This window comes from Miniopterus schreibersii, assembly GCF_964146895.1.
Source record: "Miniopterus schreibersii genome assembly, chromosome: 19".
NCBI lineage: Eukaryota > Metazoa > Chordata > Mammalia > Chiroptera > Miniopteridae > Miniopterus > Miniopterus schreibersii.
Genome location: NC_138119.1, coordinates 26285629 through 26308537, shown reverse-complemented (window position 1 = coordinate 26308537; position 22909 = coordinate 26285629). Strand labels below are relative to the sequence as shown.

At 37.2% G+C, this 22909-nt stretch overlaps 2 protein-coding genes across 7 annotated transcripts in view; one reads left to right on the top strand and one right to left on the bottom strand.

The window, feature by feature from the left end:
* INTS7 (integrator complex subunit 7) overlaps positions 1 to 18410 on the bottom strand; it is a 49830-nt gene extending 31420 nt beyond the window's left edge. Inside the window, exons 1-7 of one of the 2 annotated variants that reach the window (XM_081122384.1) lie at positions 18207 to 18410; positions 13748 to 13877; positions 12781 to 12927; positions 10475 to 10612; positions 6879 to 6925; positions 3945 to 4144; positions 3348 to 3470 (exon numbers count right to left, since the gene is read on the bottom strand). In XM_081122384.1, the coding sequence (XP_080978510.1) occupies positions 3348 to 3470; positions 3945 to 4144; positions 6879 to 6925; positions 10475 to 10612; positions 12781 to 12927; positions 13748 to 13877; positions 18207 to 18300 (879 nt within the window). In that variant the 5' untranslated portion in view covers positions 18301 to 18410. The remainder of the gene's footprint in view (positions 1 to 3347; positions 3471 to 3944; positions 4145 to 6878; positions 6926 to 10474; positions 10613 to 12780; positions 12928 to 13747; positions 13878 to 18206) is intronic. The other variant, XM_081122383.1, reaches the window with a different exon arrangement.
* A 208-nt stretch (positions 18411 to 18618) lies between these two features.
* Positions 18619 to 22909, top strand: part of DTL (denticleless E3 ubiquitin protein ligase homolog) — a 127463-nt gene continuing 123172 nt past the window's right edge. For all 5 annotated transcript variants that reach the window (XM_081121999.1, XM_081122000.1, XM_081122001.1 and 2 more), the window contains exons 1-2: positions 18619 to 18803; positions 22649 to 22774. In XM_081121999.1, coding sequence (XP_080978125.1) covers positions 18752 to 18803; positions 22649 to 22774 — 178 coding nt within the window. In that variant the 5' untranslated portion in view covers positions 18619 to 18751. The remainder of the gene's footprint in view (positions 18804 to 22648; positions 22775 to 22909) is intronic.

The following is a 22909-nucleotide window of genomic DNA, read 5'->3' as shown; positions in this document are numbered from 1 at the left end:
TGATAACTCAAGTCAGATAATTCCTCTGCCCCCCACCTCCCCCATCCCCTGGTAACTGCCATTTCACTCTCTGCTTTGACAAGCTTGGCCTTTTCAGATTCCATAAGTGGTATCATAAAGTCTGTCTGACTCGGGGAGGGAGGAACTGAGGGGATAGGACAGATACTGTTCAAGGGTACAAACTTGAAATCAGTAGTAAGTAAGTCCTATAGATCTAATGCACAGTACAGTGAATATAGACAAAAGTATTGTATTATAATCATCAAATCTGCTGAGACTAGAACTTAATTATTCCAGTCACTAAAAAGAAATAATTACTGTCATTGCTGCTATGACAGTCATATTACAATGTATAAATATATCAAATTAACATGTATACCTTGACATAATGTTATATGTTAGATATATTTCAATTAAAAAAAAAAATAATGTCCTCTGCTCAAAATTTTCCAAAGGTAATCCATGCCATGCAGAGTAAAAGCTAAAATCCTTACAAAGGACTCAAAGGCCCTACATGATCTGCTCTCCCATCCAAACATCTATGTAATAGAATCTCCTGCTAATCCCTTCTTCACAGGCACACTGACCTCACCCTCATGAATGCTCTCACACGCAGGCTGCTCCCTCTGCTGGTAGCTCTCCTTTCACAGGCTCACGAAGTTGATGCTCCCTTCTTTAGGTCCTTGCTCATGTGTGGACGTCTTAGTGAGGGCTTCCCTGAGCGCCCTATTTAAGACTGCAACCTCCACCTTCCACACTCACTAATCACCTTCCTGACTTGGTCTTTCTCCGCAGCATGTATCACTAGATGACCTTTCTATGTAACAGAAACGAATGCTGATCTTCTCTAGAGGAGCACACTTCCATTCTGGGTCCTAAAGAATTCCCACACACACTTCCAAGGAAAATGAGTAGCTCAAGGTAAAAAACAGCCAGGTACACAAAGAAAGAGGCTACAACAGAGAACCAACAGGAACTGATAGCAGAGACAAGTCTGAAAAGATTTTAGATAAGCTGGAGAGATAATTGGTGAACTAAAACATATAGCATAAGAAATTATCCAGAATACAGCATAAAGAGATAAGGACATGAAATATTTAAAGATAAGAAACATGGGGAATTAATGCAAAAAGGCTAACATATATTTAACTGGAGTTCCAGAGAGAAAGACTGACAATATCTAAAGGAATTAAGCCTGACAATTTCCCAGAACTGCTGAAAGACACCAAACTTATAATTCAAGAAGCTCAATAGTGTACACAGTTTAGATAGAAAAAAATCCACAACCATGCCCTGGCCACAAAGCTCAGTTGGTTAGAGCGTTATCCTGATACACCAAGGTTATGGGTTCAATCCCTGGTCAGGGTACATACAAGACTCAACCAATAAAAGCATTAAAAAAATAAGTGGAACAACAAATATATGTTTCTCTCTCTCTTTCTCTCTCTCTTCTTCTCTCTAAAAATTAATAAAAATTTTTAAAAAGGGAAAAAATCCACAACCAGGGATTTCATAGTAAACCTGCAGACCACCAAGTTACAGAGAAAAATGTAAAAGGCAGAGGGAAAATAATTCCTGTAAAAGAGTACTGATACTTCTCAGTAGTAACAACGGAAACCATTAGACAGTAGAATGGTATCCTCCATGCTCTGGGAATTCTATCCCCAGAGAAAGTATCTTTCAAGATCGAGGATAAAATGAAGACATTTACTGAGCAAAAACGGAGGAAGTTTACCAACACCTTCCCTCACTAAAGGACTTTCCACAGGCAGAAGGAAAAGTATCCCAGAGAAAAAGTCTGAGATGCAAGAAGAGCAAAGACAGTGGAAGGCCCTAATGAACAATGAACTTACAACACAGTAACAAATTGTTCGATAAGTAAAGATAGAATTTAAGACACATGACAACACACATAAAAGTCTGAGGGATGAAAATGGAGTTAAAGTGTGTTCTGAGGTCTCTGTAGGACAATTAATTTTAGATTTTCATAAAAAATAACTCTGCATGTTGTAATTTCTAGGATAACAGTTAAAAGAAAATAAAAAGACTGTAAACTTCCAAACTATTCAAAGAAAAATGAATGGTAAGATACTAAAAACAATCCAGAAGGTGGCCAATAAAGAGGGGGGAAAGAACAGGGAAGACATATATAGAAAGCACAAAATACGATGAGATTTACACCCTCATACAAAATAAATCATAGTAAATGTAAATGAACCAAACACTCCATTTAAAAATGACAAAGACTGCCAGGATGGATTAAAAATAATCCAATTAAGTGCTATTTATAAGACATATTTGAAACATAAAGATACCTAATGGTTGGAAGTAAAAAGATGGCAAACAATCTACCATCTAAATGACACCCTGGTTGGTATGGTTCAGCTGGTTGAGCGCCATCCTGTTCACGAAAAGCTGGCCAGCTCGCTTCCTGGTCAGGGTACATGTCCAGGTTGTGGGTTCGATCCCTAGATCCCTAGTCAGGGTGAATGTGGAAGGTGACCAATGGATGTTTCTCCCTCACATCAATACAGTGATGTTTCTCTCTCTCTCTCTCTCTCTCTCTCTCTCCCCCTTTCCCCCTCTCCCTTCCTCTAAGTATCAATAAAAACACTTTTTAAAAAAAATTTAGAATATGTTTAGGCATAAGACCACAAAAGATTCATTTCATAAGTGTTCATTTCATAGAACACTTAAAAAAAAAATCCATGAAAATAAAGGGCAAATTCTAACAATCTCCCATTTCACTTTAAAGAGCATTTTTTAGAAAATGGTGCATCTGTTATCAATAACGGGGAAACAAATAGGGTTCCATTTTGAGAAAAAAGTAAATACAAAACAATAATTTAGCCCAAGAAATGCTATAAAAGATATATTAAAAGTCTAGAGATTGAGATTTGCCCTTGTTTTTACAAAAGAAAACTTAAGAATGTCTTTTGCTCTCTGTGAAAAAGAGAAATATTGCACCTTCTCCCTAATAAATTATAGCAGCACCAAACTGTTCTCCCTGAAATGACTGAAGGAGACAGCAATACAATAAATAACTTAATTGGGCTTCTCAATTAGCCTTAGTGCTGCTTATGAAAAAATTTATAAGAAATTGAGAGGCAAGTCTAATTCACTAACAAACAAATTTTAAATAACAGAGGTTTTATATATTTACTTTGCCACTTATAATAAAATAATTTCTGCTGTAAATTCAACAATCTTCTTAGAAAGTTTTCATATTCAAACACTCAGAAGATGACAAAGATGATATAAAAATGTAAAGCAAAACAATTTACTACAATGTTGTTATTTTTCTATATAAATTATTAATGTTCAAAGTTATTCATGTTCAAACATACCTGAATGTTTTCCCTACTCCAAGTGTGTGGTGTTTTATTGGCAAGTAATTTCAGATCTTGAATAGCAAGCCTCTTTACTGCTTTCCTGGGGTCATTCTTCAAATACTGTAAGAGAAGCTGAATCTATAAAAGAAATAAGTCACTCAGTTAACAACACTGTTACTGAAATTACCACTGGGGAGGGAATGTAGTTTAGTGAAACTTTTAGACTTGAGACAGGGCTCATTCCAAATTGCAGCCCTGTCACTTATCAGCTGTGTGCCCATGCTTAGGCCTCTTTCTCTTTGTGTATAAAATGATACTGTCATTTAACTTGTACGGTTCCAGCACAGGACCTGGCCTTTAACCCTCACTCCTTTCTTTTCTTTATGCTCCATGCTCTGCCATGTACCCACCTCTACCTCATTTCCTCAAGCGGTCCCAAAAATCAGTACTGTGAATACAGAGAAGGAAAAAACATGCAAAAGGAAATTAAACAGATCTTTATTAGAGACAGAGAATCTTAATATCAAAATTTGTGGGTTACTTACTTTTTTATTATATACTTAGTATGCAAGTTTAGTGAAGAAGAGGCAGTTTAATGAGAATTGAAATTACCTGCTTAGGTGTATCCACCAAAGATGAAGCTGCCAGAAGAGTAAAAGTGTGCAGAGAAACAATCACCATTTTGGTGGAAGGGTAGGACGTGACTAGCTGCTGCAGAAGCTGACGCGCGCTGGAGGCGAGGATCGCATCGTGGTGCATGTGCTGCAGGATGGGGATCAACTTCAGCTTCAGGTCTACTGGTGTGGCTAAGCCTAGGTACAAAAAGAAGTCTTAAGATTTCTGACCATTATTCTCGATAACAGTTCACATTTAAAAGGTCTGCTTCAATTAGCAAATAACCATTTAAAAACAAATAGCATACTAATATTATGTTTTTAACGTAAAGATAATTACGAGAGCTAATCAACCAGTGCAATAGTTTTTCCCCCAAAAGTTTCTATCTTAATATTAATTTTTCAGTGGCTATAAGACTACATCCAGATTAAAGATGGCGGCAGACTAAGTGGAAGCTATACTGACACTCTCCCAGGATCAAACTGGAATTACAACTAAAATATAGAAAAACCATCCTGAATAATCAGCTGCAACTGAAGACGAGCTGGAGAGCACCCTCATCACCAAGGAGGAAAAGCAGAGACCGAACAGAGGCTGGTAGGAAGTACAGAGGTTCGAGAGGGCTGGCTGGGCTCCCACAGGCAGCACTGAAGGTCCAGAGGGAGAGCTCAGCTGTGGGGGCTCCCACTGAGAACTCGGGGGCCTAAACCCCAAGCTGGGCTTCCCAGCCAAGAGCACTAGAACTGAGAAAGGGGCCAAATAACATCTGGCTGTAGAAAGCAGCTGGGATTCTGTCTGCCAGGGAGAGACGGCTGGAAATTCAGGCCCCTTCTTAAAGAGCCAATGCACAAAGTTTCATGTGCAGCCACCCACCTCGGGCTCCGGCAGAGGGAGGGCAGAGTGGACTGGAGCTGTGTGAGGAGAATCTAGGGTTGTGGGCTCTGGAGATAGAGCTCAGAGGGCACCCCCACTGGACTCCTGTGCCGAATCATTCCCCCATACTGCAGCGGCAGATATTTACCTTCCAAGCAGCTTTTGCCTGAGGTGGAAGCAATTGCCCCACCCTGCTGGAAAACCTCTCACCCTACCCTGTGGAGTTTCTATAGCCTGAGGCCCATTAAGAGAATCAGATTAATCAGCCTACAGGCAGAGGCAGGCTTCAGACTGCTTTGAGTCTTTGCCTGATCTACATCTAGACGTGAGCCTTGGAAAAGCAGACTTTGGTGTGCATCTTGGTCCTGTCTTCTCTCTCATCAATGTTTCTATCCTGTTCCCTTTCCCTCTCTCCAAAATCAATAAAAACATATTTTTTAAAAATTGTCAATCATATTGTACTCCATATATGCCAAAGCTAATTTATACTCTGCAAATCATTGTTTTTCCCATTGTAAAATAACTGTTAGTGCAAACACATGATAGCATTTCAACTTTTAATGGTGGGTCACATCAACAAACTCCCTTGCTATCTGGCCTCTATTTAGGCTTGGCCAAAGCAAAGAACCCCAGGAAATGGGAGGGAGAAGAATAAAGTCAGAGTATTTATTCCCTGGTCTCCTCTCTGTAGGGTCACATCATGTTCATCGAAGGTCAGTTTTTCAAAGTGGCCCTCTTGACATGAATCCAGGTTTCTGGTAACCACTCCCGGCCCTGCATCCTAAAAGGGTGCAGGCCTACATTAGTTTACCCTGCCCATATGTTTGTAAACAGTTCCTTCATTAAACACTCCTTGGATTATTTTAATTCAAGTGTGACAACTGTTTCTTGCTTAGATCTTGTCAGATATAGGCAGAATTCAATAAAAACCTGCTCAATGAATGAACAATGCTTCCTTCTAGAGAAAGCCCTTTTTGCAGGAAAGGATGGTGCGAGAAAAGACAAAGGAATAAAGGGGAGCAGGACAAAAGTCAACCGCTGTATCTTGGTCTTCAATTAAGTGATTTTATTTCCTTTTCTGTAATATAGACATAATAGCATACCTATCCAAGTCTGCTAAGTTGCACAATTCAAAAGAATGTCATTTATTAAAATACAAAGGGCTCTCTAGAGCTGTGCAATGCTGTAGCCTGAGCTCCCTTTTATTTTTTATTTTTATTTATTTATTTTTAAAATATATCTTTATTGATTTCAGAGAGAGGAAGGAGAGGGAGAAAGAGAGATAGAAACATCAATGATGAGAGTCCTCATTAATTGGCTGCCTCCTGCAAGCCCCTGACTGGGGATCGAGCCCACAACCCGGGCACGTGCCCTGACTGGGAATCGAACCGTGATCTCCTGGATCCTAGGTCGACGCTCAACTGCTGAGCCACACCTGGCTGGGCCTGAGCTCCCTTTTAAATGGGGTAAATACACATGAAGCATAGCATGGAAGACGATGTTAGAAAGCTTGGTCTTTGTAGACTACAGTAAGGAAGTTGGATTTTAGTTGCAGCTGAAGACACTGGAAGGACATTAGCAGAGTGTCAAGAGAGCCCCAGAGCTTCTAATGGCAGTGTACTCCCCCAAATCAGAAGGTTTTCCTCCTAAATCTCTGCAATTCTCACTCAAATATCACTTCATCGGAGCCCTTCTTTGATCAACATACATAAAATAGGAAAGTCTCCCCTTCCATCTACTCTGGGATTCGCTACCTCTCCTTTTCACTTTTTCTCCACAGAACCTGATTTGTCATAATTTTATTTGTCTATTGCTACTCTTCCTCCTTCCACCACTAGAATGTAGGTTACGTGAGGGCATGGACTTTGTTTTGTTCACTACGGTTTCCTAAGAGCCTAGAACAGTTCTGGCATTTAGAAAATGCTTAATAAATACTATTGGAATGAATAAATGAATGACTAGTGACTAGCACATACTAAGTACTTAATAAATGTTAGCAGCTATTATTAATATGAATACCATTAAATCACTTCATAATACTAAATGAAGCATACATACCTTGAATCATTTCACTGATTTTATTACAGATTCCTACAGCAAAATCCCTTTGGAAAGAGAGAACAGAAAAACTTTAAAAACCAAATAATTAAATTAAGGTTTTCTAAGGACTTAAAAGAAACAAAACACAATCAGCACAAGAGAAATGCCAATACACACTCCAAAGAGTGAGTAATATTCCAAAGGTCAGGTGCTGGAAGTGGGGTAAGAAATGCAACCGAAACTAAAACTCCAACCAGCAAATGGGCTTATGCCAACACTGTCCTCACTGGGTATTCAAGAAAAGATGCTCTGATTTATAGTGCTGTTGCAATTCGCATCACTGAGTGATACTGTCTGAAAGATTCAAGGTCACCATCTCAGTCTATTATGTTTTAGGATATACTTTTATTAAGACAAGCTTTTAACACACAAGCTGATAACATAAGCAATAAAATCTATTTCTAATACTCTGAATTTTAGGAAAACAAATAGAAATACCATAGGAAATATGAATAAAATCTTACTATAAAAGCCAAACTATTTAAAGTTAGCGATGTATTTTTAACATTATATATGTGTAAAGTATTTTCCAAGGTGCTGCTTTTGATTCTACAGCAACAGAAATATCACAGAATGTTGCAAAAGTATTAATAACATGAACATATAAGATAAAATATAATATGTAAAGAAATATGATACAGATAATAGGATCAAACCTGGCTTATTTAGCCATAATAAATGAGAAGACATAAACTACTTCTCCTCTATAGTTCAATGGATGTCTAAATAAAATATTTCCGGACACTAAACTATATTGTCATTTTCAATTTCATTCTCTCACAAGTGAACAGTAGAGTTTTCGAGAGGCTACATAATATATGATGACATCTACTGACAACTAATGGACTGCATGATTGTGTATTCTTTTGTTTTCTAGAATTTTCTATGGTAGTTTAGTGTATATAAATGTGTTTTCTGAGATTAACTGTTTGTTCTATTTCACTTTACTCTGTTTGAATACATCCATTATAATCTATGCAGTCTTATTTTCATTCAACATATCATAATTCTGAAATCCTGATGTTTTCCTTGTGCCTATGCAGAAACATATCAAGAAGTATACCTTGTTGTGCTTTGCAGTAAAATTTTGATAGGTTTTTCTAAAATTTTATCTAAAATTGCTTTTGTTTTAGAATTCAGAATATTTTACTCTAAAATAAAATTTATTAGCAAATTACTTTTCTTATACTGAAGAGTAAGTTGTTGGCTTAAAAAAGAAATTAGAAAATTCATTTTCTCAACCCAGTTCACCACAGTAGCCACTAGAGGACACTTCTCTGGTTGACAATGCTCCCTGGTCCGTGAAGGCATTTGGCCTTGCATGCAACTCCTGTTTTGTGACTTGAACTAGCGCTTTTAAAATATAAAAGCCTGGGGGATGGGAAGGGGTGGAATGGGTCATTGGGGAGAAAAAGGGACATCTGTAATATTTTAAACAAAAGTAAAATTTTAAAAATAATAATAAAATAAAATATAAAAGCTTAACCTTTTTTAAGAACAGGTTAGATGTAGTTATGGTTGAGATGGGGGGAATTGAATTAAATTCTCAAGGTCTTATTTGGCCAGTTACTCTTATTTGTTTAAGATCCAAAATTGGTAAATTGAGATACTAAGATAAAAATACATCAGCAGTGGTTGAGATATCTGATCTCCCGGCAGGTCATCTTTCTCTGGGGAAAGAGGTAAACTCTTGTATCAAAAAGATACATTTTGTTAATTTCACACTCTGAAACATTTAGATAGGCCCTTCAGGCTTTCTATTGTACAAATTTGGTATTTTTTAGTATTATAAATTAGAAGTGCATACTGAAGCCTGGTACGTTAAAAACTGCTTCTATATAACTGTTAATTTAAATGATTATTGGTCATCAAGTCTTTAAATGAAGAATATTGCTGTTTCTACATTACTTAGTCTTAATTATTTCCCAAGACAGATCAGAAATTCCACAGCTGATAAAATTAGCTTCTGGTAACAGAAGAGAAAAACTAAACTAAAAATGATTCTCATAAATAAAATCTAATCCCTAAATTACAAACTTATCATTTAGAAACTACATTTAAAAAACTACTTTTGGAGTCACTGGAAGTACATATGTAATCTGACAGATTACAAAGCACTGACACCTTGACAATACTAACTGGGTGATAACAATTCACTAGATAATACCTTCTATTCAATAAAAGCAATTTTTAAAAAGCTCTCAATATCAATGATTTTTCTCAATAATAATTTTAAAAATGCCAATTTTCAAAAGCACAAATAGGAACTGTATTTACTCAGATATTTCTCCTCAATTACTGCCACACCTACTAACTTTGAGCAGTAAATTAAAAATTATATGCTTTCTATTCTCTACTCTCCTTTTCCAATGAGTAATCCTGGACTTCTAAAGGTTTGATAAAAGCAGCTGAAGAGAATATGCACATAAATAAAAGCTGAAGAAAGAAAACTGATTATTTCAGTTACCCAAATGTAGCAAAGGCTCTTAATAGAAATGCTATTTTTTTTATTTTAAAAAATAACATTTATTATTCACTTGATTATAAAACCAAAACTTGCTCATGGCAGGATATACAGAAATTTATGAAAAAGAAAATAAAAATTAGATGTGATCTTACCACCTGGAGACAATATTTTGATATATATCCTTCTAGCCCTTTTTCTATTCCATATATACTTTGTGTTTTACTTAATAAATCTGTGATACCACATAAATTATTATATAATCCGTTTCCAAATACATTTGTAAAATAGACTTGTTAAAAGCTGATGTACTATCCCACTATACAGTCATACTTACCTAAGCACATTGGTTGGAATTTAGGTTGCTACTAATTTCTTTTATTATACACCTAGTATCCTTGCAAATAAATATCAATACACATTGCTGATTTCTTAGGATCAGTTCATATGGATTTTCTAGGTCAAAGGAGTATTTGGCAAAATACTTACTACCAAAATGCCCTCCAGAAAGTAATGCTACTTTTGTTATTAGTCACTAAAGGGAATAATATGCTTTTCGCAGAGGGTAAACAAGCAAGTTAAACACAGCAATAAAACCATGGCCAACATTTCATCCAAAAAACCCACGGAACTAGTCTGTAAGAACATGACTTCCCAAATAGGTTAAAATTGGTTTCAACTCAAGTTACTACTGTCTTTGTCAAATCGTGTACAGCTCTAATGCCAAACAGCTTAACCCGAGAAGGCAGTAAGAAAGCAGCCATTTCATATTGGGGCTGTATGTGTCTAGGCTCTTCAGGAAGCAAAGCTCTGCTCCCCAATGAAGCATTCCCCAACTACTCTAATCTTTGCTGATCCTGTCCTTCTGGAAACTTTTATTTCATTTACAGTTAATGCCAACATTTGTACTTAACTCTTCTGTTCTATGTATTTAAGTTTTGCTTCCCCAATATGATGTAAACCCTCTTGGAAAACACCCCTTGCCATTTACAGTTTTCTGTATTGCTAGTATTTATAGACATTGCTGAGTTATTCCTTCAAAACCTCTTCTTGGGGAGCCAAATGATTCCCCTGAAAGGCCTATGCTTACTTTGACTGTGCAGAGAAGTTTGCAGCAGCAAAAACAGCAGCTTCAACTTCTACATTATCATGTGAGTCCAGACTCTGACGAATACTATGGTGAGCATTCTTCCTCTCAGGAATTATTGACGCCAGGCTCCCCAGCATCCTACAGAAAGAGAGAAACCAGGAAGAACGCACATACAATAAACGCTAGGTCAGGACAGGAAGAAGCAAGGCGAAGCTAGATTACCTAAACTTTGTACGTAATTCCATAATCCCAGGTTAATAAAGCATTAATTTTAGGAATTAAACAGTGACTGAAACTCTAACCACTTTTTCATACTTCAGTATGTCAGAAAAATTAACATGGATTATCTAATACCAGCAAAATTTTTAAGAATCATCTTGAAGTACATCCTAGGTACCAAATACAGCCCAGAAAAGAAACTTTTTAAATATTAAAGCTGTAAAGTATCAATTTTCCACTGTTGCATAAAGAAGTCCAATTTAGTAAAGCATTAAAAGTCTAACATTTTTGGTATTATGAATATCCAAAAATTTAAAAAGGTAAGACTTCCCAGTCCTTTTTACCACATCTGTAAATATTGGTACCATGATTTTCAAATCTATCCTCAAAATCAAAACAACAGATGCAGAGGATTCACCCTGGCAGTCATATCAGAATCTGTAAGGGTGAGGAAGGTAAAATTTGAAAAAACACAGTCCACTTCATAATAAAATTAGAAATTCAGAAAAGGAAAAAAATCTATTATTTGTAACATAAACTACAGAAAGTAAAGCTTGAAAAACTTTTCAGCAGAAAGGCATGGATTTTAGAAGGCTGCAAAACATTTCAATAAACAAAACAGAGTTCCTACAATGACAACCTTCTTCAAAGTCAAGGTCTTAAGTTACCTTGCTACTTGACATATCATCTCCTAATTATCTTATGGAGATATAATCAATTGGGTACAAGTAACAGAGTTCTTATAAACAAGATATTAAAATGGACTAAATAGGTAATTTAATTTCAATTAGAAAAAAAAGTTCTGAAATTACTTAGATGAATTCTTTTTCAAAATATGTAAATAACAAATGGCTACTAATCTAATATTTTATACAAGAAAAGATTAGACTACACCAACATTGACATATCTTGATTAGCAGTTTGTTATAATGTAATATAAAAGGGCAAAAAAAAAAGCATAATCCCATTTGACACTACTTTCTGGAATATTTCTGGTAATATTATAAATAACTTGTAGCACTCTATTTCAAATGCAATGAGCATCTCCCAGCTTCTTCTACCATTTGTTGTTTTAATTTATAAGTCTAGAGTAATGGGTAAAAATAAAACATCTTTAAAATACAAATGACAAAAGCACTAAATTCTGAACAAAAGGCAAGAGCCAGTTCCAGATACGAAAACATGGAAACTTAGAGAAGAAGTGACAGCCCAGATTTCATGGTTAAAAAGAGTCTGGGAAGGGCAAGTCAGAAATGAGCCCTATAGTTCAGGAATGTGAGTTTTAAAAAAAAATCCCAAAATTATACAAGTGATTCCATAGACAGCAAAGCTAAAAAGAGAACATGGTTCAACTGAACACAAGGCTTATAAAATTTTTTTTAAATTCTAAGAAAATAAAAAAAATGTTTAATGCTAAGAAAGAAAAGGCTGATGAAACTACAGTGGTTCTATCTGGCATTCTCCAAGGAGTTCAAATACAAATTATTGCATGCAAAAATGAGTACATAACTAAGGATGAATATAGAAAACTAACATGAAACAGTAGGAAGGAGGTCAGGAAGTTCAAAATGAGCTGAAGCTAAGCTACATTCAGATCCTAGTTATTTGATCAGAACATCTACCTACAGAAAGAAATATTCCAAAAACAAGTTAGGCAACAATGTACAACCAAAACAGTGTCATAGATAACAACTGAGAAGTACTTACAGGTTGGGACAGGTAAGCATATTTCTGCATTGAGTCTCAGTTGAAAAAACAAAAATAAATTCTTTTGTGTGTTTTTTTTCAGAGCAAGGAGAGGGGGGTGGGAAGAGAAACATCGATGTGAGACACATCGATTAGCTGCCTCTGGCACAAGCCCCAGTAGGGGCTGGGGATCAAGCACGCAACCAAGGTACATGCCCTTGGCCAGAATCAAACCTGGGACCCTCCAGTCCACCTGCCGACCCTCTAACCACTGAGCCAAACCAGCCAGGGCCAAAAGTAAATTAATAATCAAAATGAGAAAGCAAGTATATTGCCTTTTCTGGTTACATAATTACAATTCAAACAATCTTGTGGTGAATCATTATAGCAATGCAGTATACCGGAGTGTGATGGCTCTTGCTACAGGATCATTACTGTGAATCACAGAGAAAATTCTCTTCACAAATTCATCCACATTTAGAATCTTCTCCAAATGCTTCTCACTTTGTTGAGTAACTTTAAGAACACAGAGCCTCAGGAAATTGTTTCTAAGAAAAAGCAGGGATAAAATAAATTAGATCACTTTAGGAGAGTAATATTTAATTAGGAATCAAAATGACACTATTAATATTAAATTGTAGCAATAGGCAAATGTTTTTCAATCTTATTACTTGTGTCCTCAATAAGAGTTAAAGTCTATGGTACTTTAGGTGGGTACTAAGCATAAGCAGTTAGCAATGCTGCAGTCCTGCTGCCAGACACCAAAATGGCAGTGACACGGGAGAAACGCTGGAGTGGAACTGAATCTCATCATATTATAACCAAGGGCAGCAGGTCAGATGGTCTTCCTCCCCTCTCAAGCTAATTCTACAACACCTTTTCGTCTTCAAATCTGATTTGGTGTGTATAAGCACATGAGAGCTTGGAGAACGGTAGAAAGAAATGGGGGAAAGGCTGATGGGGGGAAAAAAAGAAATGGATATTTTATTCAGTGCTTACATGTTTCAGGCACTTTGCAGTAACATGTAATCTCATGTTATAAAATAAGCTATTAAACCTGAAACTTCTCAAAACAATCAGTACACAGCAAAGCCACAGATACTTCCAAATTACATAGCAATATATTAAAGTTGTCTTAATTTGATTTCTCCTGTTACACAAAGAAATAAGTACTCTCTAATTTATACTCTTTATTTTTACTTAAATCATTAAATCTCCCACCAAAAAGGACTACAGGCTACCTGTGTGTCCACTAAAAGGGTAACCAACCATGTGGAAGTTCTAAAAGTCAGAAAGAATAAAGACCACAATATAAAACAGAGACATGAGCAAAGTGCTCTAGGACACTAAGGCTTTCGAAATACTTACCCAACTCTGAAAACATCAGCTAACTTTAGGAATGCAGAATTGATGAGAATAGGGAATGGATACTTTTGAAAGAGCCTGGGAAAGCGAACCACTGCTTCACATTGTTCACCAAGTTTGCCAGATCTTAGACCTATGAAAAACATAAAGAGGAGGAGAACAGCTTACACATTTGTGGCTACAGTAAGGCAAAAAAAGCAAATACTAACACAGTATTATCCAGTAAGATTATACAGGGTGGGGCAAAAGTAGGTTTACAGTTATGACTATGCAAACCAGAGTTTATTCCCGTATTATTTATTAATATATTATTTTCCATTTGAACAACTGTAAACCTACTTTTGCCCCACCCTGTATATGTAGCAAAATAACAATAAATTCTTTTTTCTTTATAAAATTTTTTTAATTGTTATTTTTTTAAAATTTACTGGCCCCTTTATTTTTGTTTTTGTTTTTGAAATAATATAATTTATTTATTGCAGATTACAATGCTTTATTATCATTAACAATAAATTCTTAACAACTAGGTAAAGTACAACTGTAATTCATTACCTTTTAAAAAATAAAAATGATATATAAAATAGTAATTTGGTATATTACCACTTTGAGATAAAAAATAATGAAAAAATATTTTAACAAAAATATTTGATTAAGAAGGAGTTGATTAAGAATATTTGGGGCCATAAAGTATATCTCAAAAAATTTAAAAGGACTAAAATCATACTATGTTCTCTGATGATAATTAAATCAGTAAAATACCTATAAAGTTCACAAATATTTGAAATTTAACAACATACTTCCAAATACCTCATGAAAGAAAGAAGTAATGAGAAGGGAAACTAGAAAATTTTCTTGACCTAAATAAAATAAAAACACAATCTGTGGGATGCAACTAAAGTAGTGCTTCAAGGAACATTAAATGTGTGGACACCAGAAAGAATATACCTACACCAAGAAGATCTCCTGCTGGGCCCAAATTTAGAAACAGAGTCTAGCAGCTGTTGCTAAACAGGGGCCTCTCACACAGGTTGCACTTCAGGGTGAAGCCTGCACTGAACTGCCTGTCTGCATTGTATTCTTTCTGCCTGAGCCAACCCTTACAAAGGAGTTCCTGGAATCATATTTCAACCAATAGGACTGAGACTTTCCCTACCCAACAGGAGCTGTGTGGCTATATCCCTATTAGCATCTTCACCAACCAATCAGAGCAGCCTTACTCTGACCAATCAGGACAGTGCTTTTTGGACCAAACTGTGAGGATTTGGAGTTCTCATTTACACGAGAACAGACCAATCAGGGAGGAGGGTCAGGTACTTCTCTATATATGTCAGCTCCCCCTCTGACTTGGGAAGCTCACTTTCCCTTTCCATCCAATACTGAAAATGCAATTCCCCCAACCCCAACAGAGCATAGTTTAAGGAACATTTAGGACACCAAGAAGCATAACATCCACATCACATGGATACCACAAAGAGAAGAGAGAGCAAGGGATCAAGAACCTATCTGAAGAAATAATGACTGAAAACTTCCTTACCCAGGTAAAGTAAAAGACACACAAGTCCAGGAAGCACAGAGTCCTAAACAAGATGAACCCAAAGAGGCCCACAAGACGCATCATAATTAAAATGACAAAGGTTAAAGACAAACAGGGAACCTTAAACACAGCAAGAGAAAGACAGTTACCTACAGGGGAGCTCCCATAAGACTGTCAGCTGATTTCTCAACAGAAACATTTCAGGTCAGAAGGAATTGGCATGAAGTATCCAAATTGATGAAAAGGACCGACAATCAAGACTACTTAACCCAGCAAGGATATCATTTAAAATTGAAGGAGAAATAAAGAGCTTCCCAGACAAGAAGAAGCTAAAGGAGATTGTTACCACTAAACCAATATTATAAGAAATGTTAAAGGGTCTGCTTTAAGAAGTAGAAGGGAAAAAACAGAGAGACAAGGTTAAAAGGATAAAATGGCAATAAATATGTAGCTATCAACAATCACTTTAAATATAAATGGCTTAAATGCTTCAATCAAAAGACACAGGGTAGCTGGACTATGTCTGTCTATAAAGTACCTGCCTCAGAATGAAAGATACACATAGATTAAAAGTAAAGGGATGGAAAAAGATACTTCATGCCAGTGGAAATGAAAAAAACAACAAGCTGGGGTAGCAATATTTAAATCTGACAAAAAAGACTTTAAAACAAAGGCTACAGTAAGACACAAAGGACACTACATAATGATAAAAGGAACAATCCAATAAAATGATATAACCCTTTTAAACATTTACGCACCCAACACAGAAGAACCTAAATATGTAAAGCAAATCTTGATGGACATACAGGGGAGAGATCAACAGTAATACAGTCATAGTAAGGGATTTTAATATCCCATTGACATCAGAGGATGAATCTTCCAAAAGAAAAATCAATAAGGAAATGGTGCCCTTAAATGACACACTAACTGATATCTTCAGAGAATTCACCCCAAAGCAGTAGAATATACATTCTTTTCAAGTGCACATGGAACATTTTCTAGGATAGACCACATGTTAGGACACAAAAACTAGTCTCAATAAGTTTAAGAAGACTGAAATCATATCAAATATCTTCTCTGACCATAATGGTATGAAACTAGAAATCAACCACAAAAAAAACACTGAAAAACACACAAAGGCATGGAGGCTAAATAACATGTTACTAAACAGTGAATGGGTTAACAATGAAATCAAAGAAGAAATCAAAGGTTACCTTGAAACAAATTAAAATAAGAACACAACCCCAAATCTATGAAAGACAGTGAAAGCAGTCCTAAGAGGGAAATTCATAGCATTACAGGGCACTGCTGGGAGAAATGAACACAATCACTTACTTAATATCTAAGACTGACACCTGGTTTACAGTTAAACACTCAATAGCCATCCATTTATTTCTTACAGATGTGAAATATTTCTATGTCAACTTTTAGGAAGGAAATTTTGTGTTATATTTGTTTCTTACCATAACTGTAATTTTTAAAGAATTAAACAATTCTAGATTTCTCATTTCTTCAGAGCCCCATTCTAATTTCTGTTTTACGACCACTGTCCTACTATCATTATGGATGAGCCCACCTGGATTAGAGTAGAAAATGTCTGTAAAATTGGTAAGAATATTATATATCTGGACCTGCAACTCTCCATGGGGAATAAGCAAGGAATTATCAGAAGGGGAAGGAAAAGGTTATTTAGTGTTTAAAAAACACATTTAATGTTATAATTTTATACTTCAGAGGGGGAAAGCTGTATAGCTTTGGTAAGAGAAAGCAAAGCTCATATTACTTTCTTGACTGGTGGGGATGCACTAAAAATTCTGTGATTCAACCAAAGGAATATTGGAGTGTTGTGACATTTTTGTTGATCAAAAGGAGTTAAAGGCTTTTATAAAAGTCTGAGAAACTCTTATCTATACCAACCTACTAGAAATGTTTACAGGTTAACAAAGAAACAAACAAAACAAAAAAAAGTCCCCCAAAAGTTAATAGAGTATCCAGGTCAGAGATCTGGGAAAAGGCTCAAAGTGGACTTAAATTAGATCCTTCTAACTTTTAGTCCAGCTCTCAATACATTATACATTGGCTACAGTTAATCAAGAATTAATTGTATAGCAGGTGGCCAAATGTTTTCCCCATTCAATAAAAATCCCAGAAGTATACACTGAAACAAAGGTTTCATTTTAATACTTGAGTTCTCAACTCACAAATACCTGGCCTTGTCTTCCTTATTCACATCTAAGAAAGAAGGCATATCTCTTTTTAGCATTTAATAAAGGCTTCTTTTGCAGACCATTATACCGCTTAATACATTTTTTGTTCCATAAATTCTATTTTCTATCAATACAACAATCTTGCCAGCTCAGTAGTACTGTACCCACTTTGCAGACGAAAAACCGAGGTTAGGTGGAGTTAGGGGACTCGTCCATGATAATAAAATTACTGAAATTGCAATTCGACTCAATCTAACGCCAAAGCTCGTTCTTCTACACCAGCTGCCCATTCCCCGCCCCCGTGAGGAAGCAGAACTCTCGGGATCGTCCGCAGAGAAGGAGCAGGGGATGCTATCAAGTCGGGGCACGATTATTATTCGCCTCTCTTGGTGAAAACTTGGTGTCAATTGAACGTGCTGAAAAATAACCTCACAATGTCAATTTTGCATTTTAAAAAACCGCTTGGAAACAGGGGGTACTGCGTCCCCAAGCGGTCAAAACGGGCCGGCCACTGGAGCTCGCTGCTCGCGCGATGCGCACAAGGCCAATCCAGCAACGCAGCAATTTCCCCGCAGTCTCCCAGACTCACCAACAGCACATGCGCCCGCGCCCGCGCCCGCCCCCGCCGGGGGAAGCTATGCGCATGCCCGAGGCGCCTACCGCCTGGTGGCGCCACTTCCCCCACATCCGTCACACCCGCTCAGCCCGCTCTTTCGAGTACCTTTGTCTAATTCCATAAGGGCAGAGTTAGCATCCAGCTCCTGTTCGCCATAACCGGCATCTGCCAGGAAAGACTTAGTTGAGTTTGAAGCCATGACCCGAATAGTTACTGCACTAGCCTATTCAGAAATATTGCAAACTCGGCCCCACCACCGCCATCTTCTTCCACCACCTCGCGGATTTTTCCTCCGCGCTCTGTCAAGTCATGTTACGCATGCGCCCGGGCCTCCCCGCCGTTCGCCAGCGCCTCTAACGGCCCCCCGCGCAGGCGCTCAGGGAGCTCCAGAACTCTAGGTTCCCGCGGCTGGGAGAAAAGGAGGCGGGGATTCGGCGGGGGAAGTGAGTCGACGGCGCCCGGACGCCGCGGTGAGGGCCAATCAGAGGGCGTGACGTCAGTTTGGCGGGGAGTTTGGTGGCCGGGGCTTACAGTGGCGGGAGTTGGAGGCTACAACTAGTCCTTTAAGAAGGACCCAAGCCACGGCTTCTGCTCCACTTGGGGGCATTTCTACGACTTTTCTCTCAGTTGTGCCTTTCTCCCCGGCCCAGATGCTGTTCAATTCGGTGCTCCGTCAGCCCCAGTTTGGCGTCCCGAGAAATGGTGAGTAACGGCCTTAACCGCTGCTTGTTGCTGGCGGGATTCGCCTCCCCCGAAACCACACCTCGGACCGAGGCCGACTCCAGTTTCCCAGCCCCCGAGCGCTCTCACGGCCGGAGTGAATTCGTGGTAGCAAAGACGGAAGAGAGTTGTGCTTTCATGCTCTCGGGACACTTTTAATCGTAGTCTGGAGTTTTAAAACTGCAATGTAGGCTGACGGAGGGAGGGAAGTTGACTTAAATGGCCTCCTTCACGGCTTATGCCTATATTACACTTCCAGTGGAAAACGCGTGCGCGTGTGCGTTTCTCTCGACAGCCATGGGAGATCGAGGATACTTGTATTCACTGATGAATTAATTTGTTGTAGAATCTTAGTGAGCCCTAGGAACATTTATTGTAGGAACATTCGTGAATCCGACCCGCTGTTAAGGAACTCAGTCAAGCAGAGAAGACAGAACATCTGCTTCTAGCATGGTCAAAATGCTTTTTTTTCCTCCCTGAATTACTTCATACGCATAAATATTTGAAATTATAGAGTGAAAAACGCCCATAACCACACACCCCAGAGGTGACCACTGTTAAACAGATTGAAGTATATTTTCCCAAATGTTTTTCAATACCAGAGGTAGTGTGTATTGTTATTTACAGAAATGGTATGAAAATGTTTTTGTTCTGTTTTTAACTTTTAACGGTGTACCTTGGGAATATTTCCATGTCAGTATGTAGAAATCCAACTTATTCTCTACAGTTTTTGAGGTTCCTTAAGTTAAAATTTTGGCAGTAAGAATTTTGACCTGAAACTTTCCGATAAGGAAGTTACTACCCAAGACTGAGCTTGGATGGAAATGAAATTTCATTCCTTTAAAGAAGGATAGGTCTTCTTTCCGTTTAAAATCATGTGGAAAACAAAAAGAAAAGAACCTGAGACGGAAACTTGTTATATTTAAGGCATAGGTCTAGGACAGCGATTTTCAACCCTTGCGCCGCAAAGAAAATTTTAAACCTGACTATTTAGTCGGGGCATTGACCTCTTCACTTAGATTGTCACAAAAGAAAATGACAACAGCCAACACAACAATAGCCGCCCGGTGTGAATGAATCAAAATTATGCGCCCCCCCCCTTTTTTTTTTTCAGATCGGCAAAAAGTACATTTTTTGGTGTGCTGCAGAATTTTTGTAATTAGTTTATGTCAGCCATGAGATGTAAAACGTTGAAAATCCCTGGTCTAGGAAAAGGATATTGAGAAGGAGACTGAGTAGTCCCTCAACTTTCTGCCCCCAATCCAAAACTTTGTCGTTTTTACCTATTTCCCTCTTAGATAATCTTTTTAATAATACTTTAAATACCTTCTTTTTGTCTCCTGGGACCTTGCTTGAATATCTTCTCTATCTGTGTCATGAGTGGCAATACAATACAATGGTTAAGAGCTGTGTCTTTGGAGATAAAAATGCCTGAGGTGGTTTTTTTTGCTGCTGTTTTTTAATGCCTAAATTTTAAATCCAGCTCCACTCTTTCCTATCTGTTACCTGGGGCAAGCCTTAATTTTGTAACACATTTTCTCCTAATTCTCCAATCTGACCTCTCTGTCTCTCATTCATAAATTCGCATTCATTGTTATGTGTTAGGCTTTGAAATTCATTCATTCTTATATTTTATGCACTGAACATTATAGGACCATCTTCTCTCCCTTTCCATGTCAGTGTTCCATCTTAGGTCCCTTTTCTCCTTCCATCTGCTCCCATTGATGATCATAACCTTAACCAGGGCTTCTTCCACTACCACTTGCAACCTTCCTTTCCCTAGACTCTTTTGTCCAGTCATACAAAAATCGTTATGAGTATCTTTAACCAGATGGTCAGTGCCACAGGCATCTGGAACTCAAATACCTAAACTGAACTCACTTTTCCCCTAAACCTGCTATATTACCTATTTTGGCACTGGTTCCATTATTTTAAACTAGTTTTCCCAGCCAGAAACCCGAGAGTTAATAAAAATTTCTCCATTTTCCTCTAGATAACACATCCAGAAAGTTTCCTTAAAACCTCTTGACTGGTCTCTCTTTCCCCACTCATTTTGCCTCTTCATCGTATCTTGGATCTAGTCTATGTTTACCATTCCATTTCTTTAGGTTGAACTGTGATACCTTCTGGTCTGGACTATAACAGGTCTCCCAAGTGGCCTCTTAGTTACCCTCTCTCCAGTTTACTCTCCACATTGCAGCCAGTGATATTTCTAAAATGGAAATCTGATTACTTTTCTGTGTATTTTTAAATTGATATCTAATAGTTTTATCATAAGTTTAAACAAATATAAAGGATTTAATTTCTGGCCGTATTATGAATATTGACATTTTTAAAAAAATACTACATTACTCTTTAAAAATGTATCTACTAGAGTGTAAATTCTTTAGTTATTTGATAAACCGCAATAATTATTTCTTTAATGATTTTTTAAAAATATAAAGTATTTTAACTGTTAGATATTCTGCATAGTTGCTTTTATCCCTTGAATTTATTTCCACTTTATTTCTTCCACAGAATTTATCCTAATGTAATTTAATTTTAAGCTTGAAAAGTTGATTGATCACCCTATCATACTCCTCTGTGTAAAAAAATATATTTAAATTGATAGTATCTGTGATTGTAAGGCTCTAAGTGTTAGAAGTTCTTCGAGATTGACTTACCATTGCAATTATTAGTATGCAATTAATCAAAACAAGATAGATTATTAACTTTGATAAATAATTACAAAGCAAAAAGTAAAATTTTATTGAAAGTGTATATTTTCAAGCGATGGATTTGGGTGTTCATGATGCCTTTACTAAAGGAAATATCCAGTTGTCTTTCATTTGGGGTCCCAGAAGTTTTATACTTTGGGTCAATGCAAGGTGTAAGATTGGGGCATGGAAATGCCTTTTTTTTGAAAATAGAAGAAAGGCAGTGATGAACGGAGAAGAAAAAAAAGAGAGCCTCAACCTTTTTAGACAGATCAATTTCAGAAATGCATATATATGGCCCTGCCGGGCGTGGCTCAGCGGTTGAGCGTCGACCTAGGAACCAGGCGATTGGGGTTCGATTCCTGGTCAGGGCATGTGCCCAGGCTGTGGGCTCGATCAATGACTCTCTCATCATTGATGTTTCTATCTCTCTCCCTCTCCTTTCCTCTCTCTGAAATCAATAAAGATATATTTTTTAAAAAAAAAGACTTCCCTCACTCTACTACTACTAGCCAGGACTAACTGCTTGTACTCTAGGGGTAGGTAGGTAACACTTTACTTTAAAATTACTTTAATATACTTCAAGATACTATGACTTGTTGCTATTAACATTTTAGAATCCTAGAATTTCAGCACTGGAAAGGAAAGAGGAAGTGAAACTAGTAATCAATTTGTGAATATGTTGGTGGCTACAGTAGGGACATTGACATATTTTAACTCTGTAACTATTTGATTATGTATGATGTTGCTAGTAACTTAGAAGTTTACAGTAATGTTGTTTTAGAAACCAAAAACGGTTTTAATGGTTGTGGTTGTCACCAAAGGTTGGCGAAGAAGATAGATCATTTTTAATGTGTAAAGGCCACTTGTTCTTTTCAATCTTAAATGTACTAATAAGAGTCTCTATTTAAATGGTAAGCCCAAAGCCATACCTTATCAGAATTTGGGAGCACTCATTCATTCTTCCTTAGGAAGATACCAGAAACTGTATTCTAGAGGATCATAGATAGTGAGTGGATCAATATTAGGTATATAAAGCTTTTAAAAACAAATATTTACTTCTGCATTTGTTAGAAGTACTGAAATGTGATGATATATTGAAATTCTATAAGGAATTGTATCTTATTTTAGGATGGTCTTCACAATACCCTCTACAGTCCCTTCTAACTGGTTATCAGTGCAACTCTAATGATGAACACACTTCTTATGGAGAAACAGGAGTCCCAGTTCCCCCTTTTGGATGCACTTTCTCTTCTGGTAAGAAAATTACTGTCTAGCTAGGCTTGGTCAAAAATAATCTATTTCACACTTAGAGGAAAAATATACAGAGGTGTCTCCCTTTCAGAAAACAACAACAAAGTAAGATAGGTGATAGAGTTTTTCTAGGAACTG